The following is a 19,436-nucleotide window of genomic DNA, read 5'->3' on the forward strand; positions in this document are numbered from 1 at the left end:
ACACGCAGTAAACTGTACACGGTCACAGGCTTGGCTGGGTAATAATGAGCGACTACTACCCCCAGCAGACACGCAGTAAACTGAAGACGGTCACAGGCAGCCCAAATATAGTATTTTTTTCCAATTTTTGGGAAAAAGCCCACTGCCTATATAGCCTGTATATGGATTTCCTTGTTGGAGGATGACTGTGGTTATTGAAAGCACAGTCCAGCCAGAAACAATTATGCGCAAGGCTGCAGTAACACCTAGCTGGGTAATAGTGAGCGACTACTACCCCCAGCAGACACGCAGTAAACTGAACACGGTCACAGGCAGCCCAAAGATTTTTTTTTTCAATTTTTTTGAAAAAGCCCACTGCCTATATAGCCAGTATATCTCTTTCCCTGTACCACTGTCCCTGCCTCACCAGTACTGCCCCTATACTCAGTAAAATGACTGCAGACTGAGGACGCTATGGTCTGCACGCCCGATATACAAAAAAAAAAAAAAAGTGCAAAACTGCTAAAAGCAGCCTCAACAGTACTGCACACGGTCAGATGTGGCCCTAAGAAGGACCGTTGGGGTTCTTGAAGACGAAGATAACAGCCTAACACTCTCCCTATAGCAGCTACAGCAGGACGGCACTTTCCCTAATGTCTCTCAGCATGCATCTGTGGCGAGCCGCGGCCGGCCCCAGTTTATATACTCGGGTGTTACCTGATCTCCCCAGCCACTCACTGCAGGGGGGTGGGATAGGGCTAGAACTTCACAGGAGGAAGTTGTAATGCCTTCCCTGTCTTTCTATTGGCCAGAAAAGGGCGCAAATTTCTCAAGGAAGAAAATGGAAGTGACTCGAACACCGCGTGGTGCTCGTCTCGAGTAACGAACATCTCGAGTACCCTAATACTCGAACGAGCATCAAGCTTGGACGAGTACGTTCGCTCATCTCTATTTCTTAACCCTCTGAGAGGCCTCAGAGAGAAGGGAAGGTGGATAACCCCGTGCCACAAATCTCCTACACATTTCCTCATCAACATTTTCCTCATTTACAATTCTCCGGACTCTAAGTAATTGACTCCAGGGAAGCATTGATCAATCCCTGTGGATGGTAGGTGTTATAAACCAGAAGGTTATTCCGATCAGTTGGTTTGATGAAAATGTCAGTGCCCAGATGGATATCTCTGTTATATATATGGACATCTAGAAACTGCAGCTCCATGGTGGAATAGGTAATCATGAACTTCAATTCTGGACAAATGACATTCAATTCCTCGTGGAACTTAAATAATTCCGAAAGTGGCCCCCCCCCCCCCCCCCCCACACCATAAACACGTTGTCAATATACCTCCACCATTCGTGTACAAACTGCCAAGATGGGGAGGTATATACTTGTAATCGTTCGACATAATCCATATAAATGTTGGCGTAGGTAGGGACCACGTTCAAACCCATAGCGGTACTGCACCTTTGGCAAAAAAAATCTCTCGCCAAAGATTAAGTAATTATTCTGCAAGATAAATTCAAGCAGTCATCACAAAATTTACAGTTTCATTATTCCAATCAGAAGAACATTAACAATCCCGAATTGCACTGGTTCCCTTCTCATGGGTTATATTCGTGGAAAGCAAGACTACATCCATGGTGACAAGGATGGTCTCGGTGCACACTTCAATTTCCTTGATCTCACAGAAAAATCGCTTGTTTCTCTGATATAAGATGCTGCCTTAACAGCAAACTTACGTAAAGCGCGATCTAAGAAACAGGACACATTACAAAATAGTGAGCCTCTACTCGAAATGATGGACCTACCTAAAGGTTCCCTTAGATTTTTGTGTATCTTTGGGAGTACATAGCTACTAGGAACAATTGTATATTGCACAAATAGGAATTCAGCCAGGGCAGATCAATGATGCCCATTAACACTGCCTTATCTATAATCATTTTTAGTTGCGTTTGAAACTGTGGTGTTGGATCGCTTCTCAAATGCTCATAAATATGGGAGTCATTGATTTGTCTATTAATCTCACCAAAGTATTTGTGTGAGTCCATTATGACCACAGCCCCACCTCATGTCCAGTCACATGCACAGAAGTTATAGAAGACTGCACACACTGCAGGAGGAAAACCAGCAGACACTGGCAAAGGAACTGGTACATATAAACAACAGACCCGGGAGATTGGCTGACTTGAGCAAACGACACCCAGCCAGCACAATCAAGCACACCTGTGGAGCTGTGCTGCTAGAAACACTGTGGTACAACAGGCCAGCACAACCCTAACAGTAACTCTCCCTTAAAGAGGGGTCTCTGGGGATACAGGTACCTAACACTTCCATTTGACTATACTTCCGCCTCTTTCCCTTGTACTGCATACCGTGGCTTCTCAATAAGGACTCTTGGCTATCCTGACTACTCTCCAGTGACTGGCATGACAATAACACCTATGACTCCTATCCACCGCCAGTAAGACATAACAAAATAATCACACCCAAACATGGAGCCCGTAGTGGCCACTCTGAGGAAATTGATCATCGAGCTCCAGGAATTTTGTGCCTCCTACCAGGAAAAGGTTGCTAATATGCAAGAAGAGATTGAGGGGTTACAGAGGCAACTATTGAAGATGCGCAATTCAGTGTCAGACATCTGCATGCCGCTGCCAGTGAAATTTGTGGGAGATCATCGCCAATACTGGGGTTTCCTTAATCAAAGACGGATTTATTTTCAAATGCAGTCCACAAGGAAAGACTAGAAGCAATGGGATGAGACTGAAAGGGAGGAGACACAAATTAGATATTAGAAAAAACTTTCTGACAGTGAGGGTGATCAATGAGTAGAACAGGTTAACACGGGAGGTGGTGAGTTCTCCTTCAATGGAAGTGTTCAAACAAAGGTTGAATAAATATCTGTCTGGGATGATTTAGTAAATTCTGCATTGAGCAGGGGGTTGGACCCGATGACCCTGGAGGTCCCGTCCAACTCTACCATTCTATGATTCTGTTTACCAGTGACCGGAAAAAGGAATTCTTTATCATTAACCTCCTCACTGATAAGGCGCTTGCCTGGGCCTCGCCATACATAGAAACCAACAGTAATCTCCTCAACGGCCTTGATGCATTCAGGACCTCTATGGGTCAAATCTTTGATGATTCAAACCGTTGTGCCACAGCTGAAGGGAGATTACATAACCAACGACAAGGGTGACCTTCCGTTGCAGAGTATATGGCGGAATTTCATTGCTGGGCGAATGATACATCTTGGAATCCATCTGCACAACAGAGCCAATTCCGCTGGGGATTATCTGAGTGAGTAAAGGATGAATTTGCCAGAGTGGAGCCCCCCTGATAGCCTGGAACACTTTATACAGCTATACATCCGGATTGACCAGAGACTTTCCGAGCGGCGATAGGAGAGACTGCAGGGTTTGGGCACCAACAACTCCTATTCCTTCAGTCAATACAATTTGGGTCCCCAGCCAAGGACTGAAGCAGCACCTGAAATGATGAAGGTTGATGTCATCCACAAACCTCTCTCCATCACTGAAAAAGAAAGGTGCCGGGCTAAAAATCTGTGCCTTTATTGTGGAAGCTTTTGCCCTAAACTGTCCAAACAAGCTCCAAAGGACTCTCACCCTAACACACGTCAAGCCTATGGCCAATCCAGCTGTCATGAAACAAGGGGATGCCACCAAACACACCTTTGCACCAGTAGTTTAGGACGGTGTGGAAACCCTTTTCCCGCTCTATCATTTTGTTCTCCCAATTGAGATTGTAACTGGTAATCAGAAGACACAATGCTCAGCGATGTTGGATTCTGGAACTGGGGAAAACTCCCTGGATTTAACATTCGCTCGTGACAGAGACATTGAAACCAGACTCAAGTCCATATCAATCGATACGTAAACCATGAAGGGGTCACCCTTGTCTTCAGGCTCCATCACACAGGAGACAATTGAACTGAAGCTCCACATGAACCCTGATCATCAAGAAACAATGAGTTTCCAGCTCGTATCATCCCCTAACTTTCCAGTGATTCTTGGGTTTCCCTGGTTCTCTACCCATAATCTCTTTATCAACTGGGAAACTAGGACCATTGTCTTCCATTCAGAGTACTGTAAGGAAAACTGCCAGATGGCACTATCCACCCCTAAACAAGTGCGAGACCTCGAGGATGATCAACAGGACTTTGAAAAATTACCAGTTTACTACTAGATGTTCAGGGATGTCTGCAACAAGAAGAAAACTGACCAGCTGCCACCTCACTGGCCATATGACTGCCCTATTGAACTTCTCCCTGGATCTTCTATTCCATTTGTGCGTATCTACAACCTCTCCAAACCAGAATTAAGGGCCCTTTGGGAACATCTGGATGAAAATCTAAAGAAGCACTTCATCCAGCCTTCTTCCTCTCGCGGGAGCACCCATTTTCTTTGTTGTTCTACTCTTTGACCATGCATCGATTACCGAGAACTAAACTAGATTACTATTTAGAATCGTTATCCTCTCCCATTAATCCCATAACTACTGGAGAGTTTTCAGGCAGCCAAGGTCTTTACTGAACTGGACCTCAGAGGAGCATATAATCTGGTATGGATCCGTCCTGGAGACAAATGGAAGATGGCTTTCAGAAGAAAATATGGACACTCTGAATCCCTACTGATGAAGTTCGGCTTCTGTAATGTTCCCGCTACCTTCCAGCACTTTATCAATTATGTATTTTGAGACCTGCTGGATCAATCCGTAGTGGCATATCTCAATGACATCCTCATCTTCTCTGACAATTTGGAAGAACATCGCGCACACGTTTGGGTGGTCTTGGAATGACTCCAAAAGAATAACTTCTACCTCAAATTACAGAAGTGTGGGTTTGAACATACTTAAATTCAATTCCTGGGATACATTATCCCCTTACGTATGGATCCCAGCAAGATTAAAGTCATCTTGGATTGGCCCATTTCAAGAAATCTGAAGGAAGTACAGCGTCTGATTGGTTTTGCAAACTTCTACAAAAGATTAATCAGGGACCTCTCAAAAGTCATCTCTCCCATCAACTCCCTCACAAAGAAGGCACACGTTTTCCTTGTCCCCAGAGGCAGAAGTCACTTTTGAGAAACTAAAGACTCTGTTTACTTCAGCACCAGTACTGATTCACATAAAACCAGAATTGCCTTTTGTTGTGGAGGTGGACACCTCCAACTCTGCTTTGGAAGCTATGACAGCGAGCTGGAGATAAGATGCAACTAAATCCTTGTACATTCCTGTCCTCCACCCTATCACCCACAGAGAACTATGATGTTGGGACCAAGGAATTTCTGGCCATCAAGGTGGCTTTCAACGAATGAAGGCACCTCTTGGAGGGAGCCTATCATCCAGTAACGGTGCTTACTGATCATAAAAAATTTGAATTTCTCTGCACTGCCAAGAGGTTATTTGCAAGACAAGCAAGATGGGCCCTGTCCTTCTCCAGGTTTAATTTTGTTGTGTCCTACTGCTCAGGTTTCCGAAATGGCAAGGAAAATGAGCCTGAAGAGAAGTTAAAGACAGACCATACAATTCTGACTTCAAAAATGGCTTTTAGGTATCCTGCATTCTGAGGACCTCCTAACAAAGTTTAAAGGAGGCTACGAAAGTGACTGTTTCGTGAGTCGTCCTTCTGAGGACGTGAAGCTCTTTTTTGAGAATGGACTTTGGAGATGGGAACATCAATTATATCTCTCCAAGGCTGGTCACCATGGGGGTCACAAAGACTTTGGAACTGTTACCTCGTTTTTTCTTGTGGCCCGGCTACAGCAAGGATGTAAAGATGTATGTCGCCTCTTGCGAAGTATGTGCTCGGAATAAAACACCACAAGCTCACCCTCTTGGTTTGCTAGAGCCCCTTCCAGTCCCATCCAGGCCATGGGGGTTTATATCTATGAACTTTATGGTGGATCTGCCCCCCTAGAAGGGAATGACTACTATTCTTGTGGTCGTGGACCGACTTAGGAAGATGGCTTAATCCACATAAAGAAGATTCCCACTGCAGAGCACAACACAGAATTGATGATCCGGGAAGTGTTTAGACTACATGAAATTCCTGAGGATGTGGTCTCTGATAGAGGCATTCAGCTCAGCTCAAGTATCTGGAAACACTTCTGCGCACCCCTGGAAACTTCCGTGAGTCTATTCTTTGCCTTTCATCCTCAATCTAATGGCCTGATCAAGAGGGCAAACCAGACCCTGGAGCAGTATCTTCGCTGCTTCATTTCTCATCTGCAGGACGACTCGGTGGACTATCAACAGCAGAGTTCATCTACAATAATGCCAAGCACAGATCAACAGCCCAGAGCTCGTTCTATGCCATCTACGAGGTGCACCCCGTCTTCATTCTGGGCCTTCCTATTAACACTCCCGTCCTGACGGTCAACCACAGACTGGCAGACTGCAGTGGAAGTGGTACAGGCCAGAGGAAAACTCGGAGCCAGACAAAAATGTGCATGCTTCAAACCTCACTGGGGAGTTCCACAACAGATACCTGCATTAACCAGACCCTGGGATGTACGGAGGCCATCCTCGAAGGAGGGGCCCACTGTCAGGGACCAAACCAGTGACCTCTTGCGCTCCAGTCAGCAGCTCTCTCCCTGGGCCATCCAGGGTTTGGACAGCTCCATGCTGAAATCCTGCCTTGTTCTATGTTTCCTTGCTCCTGTTTAGTCTACTTACTGTCTCCCTGTCCTAGCCCCACCCTACAATTAATTCAGACTTCCTATAAAAGCCTGACTATGTCTTAGATCCAGTGGGTGATTACTGTGCTCCACCAGCCCTTAAACAAGCTCCTCTGCAATTATACCGATACCTGCTGCTGGCAGCGGCGGCGGCCACCTCTGGCTTCCATCTGACTATGCTTACGCCTCATCCCATTGTACTGCATACCGTGACTTCCTGATAATGACTCCAGGCTATCCTGACTACTCTCCAGTGACCGCCACAGCTACTACACCTACAACTCCTATCCAGCGAAGGTAAGACATAACACTGTAGGTGTATGGTGATACCTGCAGACACCTCTACTAGTGTAGCTGTGAGGTGTCACCTTCAGACAGCTCTACTCCTGTAGCTGTGAGTGGGTACGTGCAGACCCCTCTACTCCTGTAACTGTGAGGTGATGCCTGCAGACTCCTCTACTACTGTAGCTGTAATGTGATGCCTGCAGACCCCTCTACTAGTGTAGCTGTGAGGTGATGCCTGCAGACCTCTCTACTACTGTAGCTGTGAGGTGTCATCTGCAGACCCCTCTACTCCTGTAGCTGTGAGGTGATGCCTGCAGACCCCTCTACTCCTGTAGCTGTGAGGTGATGCCTGCAGACCCCTCTACTCCTGTAGCTGTGAGGTGATGCCTGCAGACCCCTCTGCTACTGTAGCTGTGAGGTGTCATCTGCAGACCCCTCTACTCCTGTAGCTGTGAGGTGATGCCTGCAGACCCCTCTACTCCTGCAGCTGTGAGGTGATGCCTTCAGACCCCTCTACTATGTAGCTGTGAGGTGATACCTGCAGACCCCTCTACTACTCTAGCTGTGAGGTGATACCTGCAGACCCCTCTACTACTCTAGCTGTAAGGTGATGCCTGCAGACCCCTCTACTAGTTTAGCTGTGGAGTGATGCCTGCAGACACCTCTACTAGTTTAGTTGTGGAGTGATGCCTGCAGACACCTCTACTACTGTAGTTGTGGAGTGATGCCTGCAGACACCTCTACTACTGTAGTTGTGGGGTGATGCCTGCAGACCCCTCTACTGCTGTAGCTGTGAGGTGATGCCTGCAGACCCCTCTACTACTGTACCTGTGAGGTGACACCTGCAGACCCCTCTACTACTGTACCTGTGAGGTGACACCTGCAGACCCCTCTACTACTGTACCTGTGAGGTGACACCTGCAGACCCCTCTACTACTGTAGCTGTGAGGTGACGCCTGCAGACCCCTCTACTACTGTAGCTGTGAGGTGATGCCTGCAGACCCCTCTACTACTGTAGCTGTGAGGTGATGCTATAACCACAGGACTGCCAGCAGGTAGTGAGTACTGTGAGCAGTGGGAGGGCGGGGAGTTGTGATGGGCGGGACTATAGAAGTAACGGGGAGGGGCTTGTCCGGATGGAAGTTGCTCTGCAGGTCACTCCTCTGTGTGTACTGCCTGTATGCCACAAGCAGAGCGGCCGCCGGACTGTGGACGCCTCTGCCCGCAGGGCACCTCTCACACCACATGTGCCTGGACTGATGGACAGCTCGGTGCTGCTGCCGCTGCTGCTAGGTGAGGATGTGCGGGGCGCAGACACTGTGTGATCCCATATACTCTCCTGCAGGGAGGAGAGAGCTTCTCTGTATCTACTTTATTACAGCTGTCATTTTACTTGTATCCAGTTCTGTCACGTGTGTGATATGTTATTATATATCAATCTGTACTCGCGTACGTATGATATACAGATCTCACATATTGACGAATATGGCAATACTTATTTAAGATGGCATTTCCCCATCTAGGGCAGACATGCATGGAGGGTGATTAGGTAGCAGTTACATCTGGTTCCTGGGGGTCCCAGTTGCCCCTTTGCCACATAGTGTCAGACAAGCACAGTATTATAAATGGTGCACTTTACAGGTTTTGTATTGGTTTCCCTTTGATGTCCTAGGGCTTGTCCACATGGGTGTAAGCGCAGTTTAGGCACGTAATTATGCCGGAATATGCTTGCGCCATCGTAATTCGCTCGCTCCAGCGTGTTTTGTGCGCACCACATGTTTGTTCACACAAACATACACAATCCCATTGATTTTGTGTGAATATGTGCAGAGAATACGCAGGGTTTTTAAGCTTGTCGTTCGTATTTACGCACTCTCTGATTGATTTCAATGGGCTCTTGCAGTGCGCAAAGGCGTACCAAGATAGGTCATGTGAGCGAACACATTGAAATCAATGGGTTCTATGCATTGTGTATTACGTGCGCAGATATGCTCGTGTGAATGAGCCCCTAAAGAGAGAACCTGAGGCCGCCTTCACATGTGGAAATGTGGCAGAATTTCCTCTGTTGGAATCGCTGCCGAACTTCTGCGTCATTTACAGTACAAGCCATGTGGAGGTGGTTTTAAAAAGTCTCCGTCAGGGCGGCTTCAGAAGGGTGCATGCTCAAATACGCTTGCCTTTACGGAGCGTATCAGTGCATGAACCCGTTAAAATTTTTCTTTACCGTTCAAACTTTGTGCTATGGTATGCTGGTAAAAAAAAAAAGTTGGAAGATAGGTCCTGCCCTATGTTATGTCACACGCAGAAAAACTACGTGCTGGAAAGCTAGGGCAGCTCCGATCTCTTCTTGTGTGTGGTATTAACCCTACTAGTAAAGACGAAACCATTTAAATCATCGCGATGAGGGAAACAAATTGTGGCATGACCTATCTTGGAGCGTTTTCTCGCATCACCTCTCCCATTGTTTTCAATTGGGCTAGTGGCAGTATCGCGCCACATACTATGTGCACGCAATGCAAGGTTTCCCCATTGAAAACAATGGAAGAAACTCTGTGATCCTCCACTGCGCTGTCAGCAACGACGGATGACCGCTACTTCCTTGAAGTGACACGAGGTGGTTTTGAGATAAAAGTGCCTCACATTTGAGGGAAAATCGCATGTTGGCGAGCGCAATATTGGGCTGTGAATCATATTGTGCTGACCCATGTGAAGTTAGCCTGAGGGCTTAAACAGACGAGCGTGTTTCACCGCGCGCGGAGAATATAACTAGAGATGAGCGAGCACCCAAATGCTCGGGTCCGCGTTACTCGACTCAAGCTTTTCGTAACATTCGAGAGTAATGAACCCCATTGGCTACAATAGGGGACTCGAGCATTTTTGTATGTGGGACGCCGGGGCCTGAGCCTTCCCCCAAATTTGTCATTGACGCACGCTGCGTCATGGCGGGGAGGGGCCAGAACAGGCATGTCACAGTGGGGAGGGGCCAAAAACTGGGGCGGGGTCGAACACGGCGTGATGCTCGCTCGAGTAATGAGCACCATCGTGTACGCTAATACTCGAACGAGCATCAAGCTCGACAGAGTACTTTCGTTCAACTCTAAATATAACCCATTGTTCTCACAATTTTTTTTTTTCTAATCTTGTGCATGTTTGTGTACAGAAGAGCCCATAGAGGTCTATCGGATGTGCACAAACACACACATCTGTACGCGCGGGTATGCACTAAACTCTGCACATACCCGCAATCACCAGCACTGTGTTAGGCTAAGTAGCCATTTTAATCACGATTGTGAACAAGCAGTGCCTGCTCAAATACAATGAATATTTACGCAGGCGTGTGCACAAAATACTCATTCACGGCGCAAAAAAGATGCGCCGGCGCGAGCCTATTGCGATATACGCTCGTCTGTTTAAGCCTAATAGTCCTCTCTAAAAAGCAGCTTGCACTTTCTTTCCTGCAGAGCTTACACTTATGGCAGCCTGTATTCTGTGTATGACGCTGCAGACAAGGGCTGCCATCATACCACCCAGCACTGGTGTAACTATAGGGGATGCGGTTGCACCTGGGCCCAGCATTAGGTAGCCCATAAGGCCTCTCTTCTCCCTAAAGGGAGCCCAGTACTATGACTAAAGCATTATAGTTGGGGGCCCTGTTACAGGTTTTGCATTGGGGCCCTGAAGCTTCAAGTTATGTCTCTGCCGCCCTGCAGGGCTCCTTGGAGACTTTGAATCTGCCTCATTATCCTTATGCGATTGCATCCATAGGTGTTTATCAGTGAAGTGTTATTTCAGCCATGCCAGGTATGTTGTAGACACTCCGCAGGTAATTGGCAGACATAAACAGTTATTATAGCATCATTTGTTTGGGGAGTAGATAGTAATGAGATATGTATGTATTATTATATTAATTAATGAATACTAAATAGCAGTTATAACCTGTCAGACTGTGTTGCTCAGGGCCCACTGGTAAAAGTAATTCTGGCGACCTCCTCTCCAGCGACGCGCAAAGATTACCGGGTCCCCTTTCTTCTCACCGCTGCAGTCTCCATATACTTCCATAGAAAGTTGGCTGCATTCGTGTGGGCCCTGTTACCACTGAAGTATATGGAGAATGCAGCGGGCAGGAAATGCTAGGCTTCCCATAACCCAATATGTGGAGGTCTTAGGCGCCCACCCTGGCTCAGGGCCAACCGGGGATTCACCTGTTCCCCGTGGTCAGTCTGAGGCTGGTTATAACATTTGTTGTAGTTAGTTTTTATACCTTTGGAAATCTAATGAGTTTATTTTTCAACTGTTGAAGAGCTTCCAGTATAGGCCCCCTGTCCATGGCAGTGATTCCGCCGGCGGTAAATCACTGGCGAATCCCGTGTCCACGAGCAAAGAATCATTGCGATTCTCCGCTCGCGGCCGGCAATTCGCAGCAGATAGGCTGACCTGCAGAGAACCGTCTGCCAGCTCCTGCTGCCGGGCGGCGGCTCCAGCGGCTGAGATGCGCCGCGAGATACAGCAACGCCCGTGGACAGGGGGCCATACAGTGAGGCTGCCGTCACATCTGCGGTGGTGTGTCTGTTTTCATGCTCTGATCAAGAAAGGGGAATCCGCTGACAGAATGGATCCATCTTATGATGGAACCGATGTTGATTTCCACTCAACAGTTAAGCATTTTACTGGAAGAAAAGCTTTTTCTTCCAGTATTTTGTGCCAGATCCGCAACGGAACCTTCGGCGCAGATGTGAAGGCAGCCCAAGGCTGGGGTCACACGGGACGTATTACCAGCGGAAATTTCGCAGTTTTACCGCAGCGAAAAATCGCAAGATTTCCCCTGGGAAAGCGCTGCTTCAAAACCAGTGAGACTTAGCCGCGGGTTTTGGAGCGGCTTGGCCGCATACTTTTCCATTGCAGATGGAGCTCCCATAGAGAAGAGCGAAGCCACAACGGAAAAAAAAAATCGACATGCTGTGTCCGGGAAATTCGCGCCGCAGCGCCGGCTTTGCTGCGACGGATTGGCCAACCCGTCTGGACGAGTTTTTTAACAAATCTCGTCTTCATGGCTGGCTAATCCCCGGATTAGCGGCCGCATGCGGATTTGCTGCAGCGAAATTCCGGACTGTATGGACCCATCCTAAGGGTCACTTCACGCGGGCCAGCACGATATGGGGCAGTGATTCCCGCTCGGACATCATGCTCGCCATCCATGCAAAATCCCCAGGGATGCGAGGCGTTTTCATGGCAAAACAGCCTCGCATCACCGCGGGGAAGAAGCAATCCATGGCTGTGCACGAAATTTCCATTGCTTTCAATAGGGCCAGGTATGCTGCCGCTAGCCCCATTGCAGAAAACATCACTCACGTGTATGACCCCATTTAAAAGAATAAGGTTCATATTTGTACGTCTCGCAATGCACAAATATCGCACAATTTTCTCGTCTGTCTAAAGCCGGCCTAAATGTCTTTTGAAGTATTTTCTTCTGCATTATCTCATTCAAGTCAATAGGGAGAGAGAAAAAAAATGGACAGCATGCAGATGCCATCCAGATGCAAAAGAAACTGAGTTGGGCTTTTTTCATGTCCTATTTGTTTTTTGCGGACGTGAAAAGCGCATGGTATACAGAGAAAATAAACTGACACACGGAGCTGCACATGTATGAAAAACCGTCAGTTTTTTTGCAGACATAACATGGATGGCTTTTGTTTTAAGGCAAGTGTGCCCCTGGCCTTAGGAGACCTTGCTAATGTCTACTAAACCTTTGGCACAGTGCACCTAGATGCTACAGTGAGGTGCGTGAAACCTTAGCAAGCACTGTTTTCATTGTATAAGTGAAGCTGGTGTCCTGTTGGACTGCATTGAGTTTGTGAATGACCCACTCTGTAATTACTCCTGTCTTTCTGGGTGGAATATGACTTGTATTGCTGCCACTTCTGATGACCGCACCTCATAGTCTCAGGCAAGGTTTCTCACTTTACATACGTGGTTCATATAACATACACGTGAGCTATAAGAAATGACCAGTTATTTATTTGCAAAACGTTAGTTGGATCAGCAGTGTTGCATTTGGCAACAATTTGCACCTCTTGTTTGTCAGAACAATTCTTCACATCCTCCTTTGACCCCAAATTGTCCACAGGATGCCCTTTCGCTAGATGTTTTTCCTTGATCATACCATTCTTTCTATACTCCAAACACTGTTGTGTGAGCAAACCCCACTAGGTTGGCACTTTTTGAAGTATTTGCCCCAGACTAGTCTGACACTGATGATCATACCGCGTTCACAGTCACTCAGATCGTTCGATTTTCCTGTGGAAGGGTTCTCTCTGCATGAGAACACTTAATTAAGCGCACACCTTCTTGCTACATGTGGATTTCTGCTGGATATAATATCTGGCAACACAGCGAAGGTATCACATGGCGATCATGCCTGTACTGCGTCATTTTTAGAGTGGATGCCTGGTTACTCTCTGCCATATAGTCCGCGCTTCCCACTATATATGGAGATACTTGCCAGTAACAGACTGCTGAGAGAAAACAAACCAGCTCACCATTTCAGACTTTTGCAGGTTTTGTGTTCTTCATCTTTAATCTAGTTCTTGTTTTATTAAATAGATTTGTTTATATACAAGTAGACCTTGCATACATGTACATGTAGGCCAGCTTCTGTGTGTTGCGAGACGCAGAAATCTCGCGTGAGTATGAGCCCCATTCTTATTTGTATGATCCCATTCAAGAGTATGTATGTAGGGAAAAAAATCACGGCATGCCCTCATATTGCCCATTGTTCTCAATGAGGCCAGCAGTAGCATCGCACCACGTGCTAGGTGCATGCAGTGGGATGCAAGGTCTTCCCTATTGAAAACAATGGGAGAAACGCTGTGATCCGCCGCTGCGGCTGGCAGTTAATACTTCCCTGAAGTGATACGAGGCAGTTTGGTTACAAAATACGCTTTGAATTCGTGGCAAAATCGCATGTTGTCGAGAGCGAAATCGCACTGGCCCATGTGAGATTAGCCTCAGCATATCAATGCATAAGCTCATATGGAGCTCAGTGGTCTTAGGGAGGTTTCACAACTGCAGGCAGGGTTCCACTTTCCTGCTCTGTTTGGAGATCAGAAAAGGGAATCCATGTGACAGAACATCTCGGGATGGAACCATACAGCACCGAACGGACTCCATTGACTACAATGGGGTCCATTTGGTTTCCATCCCGCTGCCTGGCTTTTAGACTGAAGAAAAAGCGCTGCATGCAGCATTAGTTCTTCTGCTATTTTGCCCTAGATCTGTGGAGGAACCTCCGTGCGGGGCTTCCAATGCACATGTTAAACCACACTTAAAGGGGTTGTCCCGCGAAAGCAAGTGGGGGTATACACTTCTGTATGGCCATATTAATGCACTTTGTAATATACATCGTGCATTAATTATGAGCCATACAGAAGGTATTCACTTACCTGTTCCGTTGCTAGCGTCCCCGTCGCCATGGAGCCGTCTAATTTCAGCGTCTAATCGCCCGATTAGACGCGCTTGCGCAGTTCGGTCTTCTCCCTGGTGAATGGGGCTGCTCGTGCCGGAGAGCTGCTCCTCGTAGCTCCGCCCCGTCACGTGTGCCGATTCCAGCCAATCAGGAGGCTGGAATCGGCAATGGAACGCACAGAGCCCACGGTGCACCATGGGAGAAGATCTGCGGTCCACCGTGGGTGAAGATCCCGGCGGCCATCTTAGCAAGGTAAGGAAGAAGTCGCCGCAGCGCCGGGATTCGGGTAAGTACTATCCGTTTTTTTTTAACACATGCATCGGGTTTGTCTCGCGCCGAACGGGGGGCCTATTGAATTAAAAAAAACAAACGTTTCGGCGCGGGACAACCCCTTTAAATACACATACAGGCGATATGTCTACAGAAATCTGTGATCGCTATCAAAAACTGTAATGGGAAATAGTAAATTATAAAGTAACTATGGACAAAGCTGGGAGGGATTGAAGGGTTAGTCCTTTGTCATAAAGCATGACATATTGCTAGGACTTGGAGTTATGATCACAGGGGCTGGACCGCTAGGATCCTCGTCATCATGAGAGCCCTAATTCAGTTCCGTGGCCCCTTTACAGTCTTTCCTGCACACGGGAGCCAAGTGAGTGAGGCCAGTTGCAGCCCCCAAAACATCCGGATAGCAAGGAGCGCAATAGTGCAGAAAAAGCCTGTGAAAGGGCCCCAATGCTGAATCAGTGATAGACAATTCATTCTCAGGATTGCTGAGGGTCTCGGAGGTCAGACCTGATTTGTCTATACTTATGTATATATGTATCCTCTTCCTTTATGAGTTGCCTCTTTTCATGTTGCTTATTACATAAGAAAAATATGGCTGCTCTCTTCCAGAAGCAGCATTGGGGTAGTTTCACATCTGTGTTGGAATTCAGGGAGCAGGAAAGGGAACGGTTCCTTCTCTGGGTAGAACCAAACAGCATCGGATGGGCCCCACTGACTATAATGGGGTCCGTCCGCTCTCTGCCCGGCTTTTGGATGCAACGCTTTTTCTTCCAGTGATTTCATACAGATCTGTGATGGAACTTCCGGCTGGAGGTTCCAGTGCAGATGTGGAACCGCCCTTTCTTTTGCTTATGTCTTGTGTGTAATATCACAGCTACTGTAAGACCTCTTGATGAGATTCCATTGGATTTGCATCTTAGGGGAACTCTTGCATGGACAGACAGTTGCTAGAGTAATCGCTCAAGGGAGTACTTAGTCCTGGTGACTATCATACCATGTAAACACGGGACCCAACAGGGCAAGTTAACAAGAATCGCTCACTTGTCAGAGCTGCATGATTTTCAGCTCGCCTAACAACTAAGTGACTGTTGGCCCGTGTAAGGATGTATTTAAGTGGGCAATTTACATGCACAATTTTGGTGCATTGCGAGATGCACAGAAATCGGACATGAAAAGAACCCATTGTTTTAGATGCGTTAATTTATAATTTTTTTTCTTGGAGTAAGAGGAATCGCAGCATGTCCTATTTTTGGGCGATTATTGTTGATTATTTTCTATGAAACCTAAAAAAATTGCATTGCATGCCATGAAGACAGCCTCATAGAGGTCTATAGAAGTTTCTTATACACCTCCTATGAGGCTGTCTTCAACTGTCGGAAGCAGCCTAAAATGTACGAAGATAGCTAAGGAGGCACAACGCTTGGGTGAGCGCTACGGCCCCCTCATTCTAGCAATCAGCGGGGGTCTAAGCAGTGGAACTCCCACTGATCAATACTTTTGACATGTCTCTATGACATGTCAAAAGTTTTCTAAAAATGGGCAGCTGTTCTTTAAAGGAAACCCTGTAAGGAGGATCTGTTTAGACACACTTGAAAGCCATAATTTTTTCACACTCCCTTCCTACGTAAGGTACTTTTTGTCTTGAGCCACTTGAAAGTGACCAACGTTTGTTAGGCAGCGTGAGAACTCAAGTAGTACATATTTGTGCTGAGGAATGCACCTGCCTCCCATACCTGTGGTTACAGGAACACCCTATATTTAGCTCTCACATTCAGGTTGCTAGTTTGGATCTATTTTTAGCCAAGTGCTTATCCCATAAAGTGTCTTTGGTCCAGGCCTACATTAATTACCACCTAATTAAATCCAAACCTAGATTTCTCAAGACCGGGAATGTTGACTTACAACAGGGTGCAGTTTTAATCAGTGTCATCATAATATGCTTCTTCAGTCATCATTTGGATCCCTGCATTTCTGGGCGTTTATAACTGTATAGACCTCTGTCTAAAATATAGATAGATATATCGACAAACGGGCGACAGTCATGGCTACAGTACAAGGATCATCTTAAGGCATCCCTCACACAGGCGTTCGGCAAAGCGCTGCGACTTTACTTTCACTTTCGGCTACAGTTCCCTGCAGTCGACAGCTGAGTTGAGCATACCTCAAATACAGAACCGACTTTGCTCGAGAATCGCAGCACTGGAAAGCACCGTGATCGAGCGGCTTTCTGAGAGGCTCCACTGAAAACAATGGTAGTGTTATACAGCAATTAGCATAGCGCTGAAAATGTTAATTGCGGGGAAAAAAGCTCCTTATGAGGGAGGCCTACGTTTTCCATCATGGTAGATTTTCAGCGCTTTACACTATATAGTTCTAATTGACATCTAGCTATAGAGCTTGCTGTTCAGATTTGTGTGGTGCTTTGTCTGGCACTAAATGGAGGGACATTGCTGGCACTATTAGGGTAACCAGTGTGGGTGGGCACTGTAGCTGTCATTACTATGGGTGTAACTAATATATGAAGGATACTATGGCTCCGCCAAGTAATAGTGTGCCCACTGTGGCCCCATGAAGAAAGTGTCCCTGCTGTGACCCTAATTAGTAATAGAGGCGCCTCTGTGGCTTCCCATAAATAGGACCCCCCCCCCCCCCCCGTGTCCCCAGTAAATAACATGATGCCCCTCTGTTGACCCTATGAGTAGTAAGACCTCCCCTCTGTGGCCCCATTAGTAGCAGAACCCCACCCCCCTTGCAAATACTTTGCGAAAGACACCTAACCTCTCAAATAGTTACTTTCAGTTATTTTTTCCTGTCAATAACTCATTTTAAGTTTTAAAAAATGGGTATAGTTCCCAACTGATGAATCCGGTTCTTGTCAGTAAAATCAAGAAAGTCCATAATTACTCTTAGTTACATTAAAATTTCTTTAGGATGCAGTATATAAGCATTAGCGGGCTGATGCTCGCATGGTGGATGGGCAGGGCTAGCAGAGCCTCACGAATAAACTGGACTCCTCCATTGCTGGGAGCTGCAGGAAAGTAGTTGGTTATCTTCTGGTACATGTTGCCTTGAAGTACCAGTTTTTTTGCAGTGCTGTGCCAGAAATAGTTGGCAAACTATCAGAAGCCGAAGTGAAGAGACTGTCTCACTGCAGAGCTAGGATAAGCCATCAATGGAGTTGCTGCAACCCCAGCTGACTGCTAGAATGAAGTGACAGCAGAGGTAGAAAAGCTCTTCTGTTAGCCTGGTATTCTCCAGGTGGCCACATGAACAGCCATTGACTATAATGGCAGACTATGCGGCTATCCAAGAAACATCCAAGTAGATTATAATAGGTGTATTCATCATTGCACTCTAGGCTTACTCCCTGATTATCACGATACATAAGGGAGCAAAGAATGGGGGTCAGAAACGCTCTTTTCTCCTTAGGGAGAGCAACTATATACTATAAACTAAGTGAGGAGACTCAAATGGCCACGCACGCTCCTCTGGGTAATATGCAAATAAGGGAGATGGAGTCTGGCTTTGCTTTTGATTCCCAGTCATTGTAACAAGACTTGTATAAAAAGTCCCACTTTGACTCGAAGGAATGCTGCCTTTCAATAGGTGGCACTGTGGAGCAAAGAATGTGACGTATGTGCTCTCCTGCAGATGGATGACAAATGTAAAGAGCACAGTCTCAAGATCCATTTCAACAAGGCAATTGTCTGTTAATGACAACAAGAACAAGTCGAAAAAAGGTGCTTTAAACTTGGGGTCTGGGGAGATTAGCAGAGAGCAGAGGTCAGATACACAGTGATGGATGAGGCTTTAGTCATTACAAGTCTGCTCAATCGGGGTTAGGGGTCTGTGAGTCAGGGATGCTCCAGAGGTCCATGGAAAGGGGTCTGTGATGGTCTTAAAGGGGTTCTCTCAGGCCGGTCTCACACGGCTGGATTTGAATTGCGGATTCCACGATTGCTGTCCGCACCGACAATACGCGGGCATTAAAAAGCATGGACTTTTCATCGCTGGTTTGTTCAGACATGCGGGTAGGAATTGCAGATTTTGCGAATGGAAGAAAAATCACAGCATGCCCTATTTTAGCACGGATTCCGGGCTCCATTGATCTGTATGGATGCGTGAGATCCACAGTTCAGTTGCAATTAAAATTGCGTATGGGCGCGGATGTGTTCACAATTTGCTAGACAACCAGATACGTTCGTGTGAACCCGGCCTCACTTGTGGCTTTTCTGCTGCAGGAAGCAGACAGCTCTGTACATTGCACAGTGGTCTGCGTTAGTACTGTAGTCCCATTCACTGGGCCACTGCACAATGTACGGGATAGCCCCTTAACGCTCGGCATGCATTCTTTAGGCCTAAAGCCCACGGACAGATTATCGCTGCAGAATTCACAGCCAGATGCCTGTCGCAAATTCCACAGCAATGACTGTCCATAGACATGCTGTGTTAAAAGATTCTCCCCTGCCCACAAGCGGAAATCAACTACAATTTTCCCGCTCTCGTGGTGGGTGGAGAGAATCGCAGCATGTTCTATTTTGTGCGGAAAATGGCACGGACAGCTTCCATTGCAGTCAATGGAAGCTGTCTGTCCTGCGATATTCCGTGTAGTGGGCACTGCGGAAGTATCGCGGGAATCCGCATCATAGCCCAGCGCCGGCGCATCATGCCTTGCACTGGGCATGTGCATCGGATGAGACAATCACGGTGGATCTGGACAGGT

At 47.0% G+C, this 19,436-nt stretch overlaps 1 protein-coding gene across 1 annotated transcript in view; it reads left to right on the top strand.

Annotated features, from left to right (window-relative positions):
• Positions 1-8,099: 8,099 nt before the first annotated feature.
• The window catches only part of BTC (betacellulin), an 84,389-nt gene continuing 73,052 nt past the window's right edge, over positions 8,100-19,436 (top strand). The window contains exon 1 of the mRNA XM_066574080.1: positions 8,100-8,256. Within this exon, the coding sequence (XP_066430177.1) occupies positions 8,100-8,256 (157 nt within the window). The remainder of the gene's footprint in view (positions 8,257-19,436) is intronic.

This window comes from Eleutherodactylus coqui, chromosome 7 (genome assembly GCF_035609145.1).
Source record: "Eleutherodactylus coqui strain aEleCoq1 chromosome 7, aEleCoq1.hap1, whole genome shotgun sequence".
NCBI lineage: Eukaryota > Metazoa > Chordata > Amphibia > Anura > Eleutherodactylidae > Eleutherodactylus > Eleutherodactylus coqui.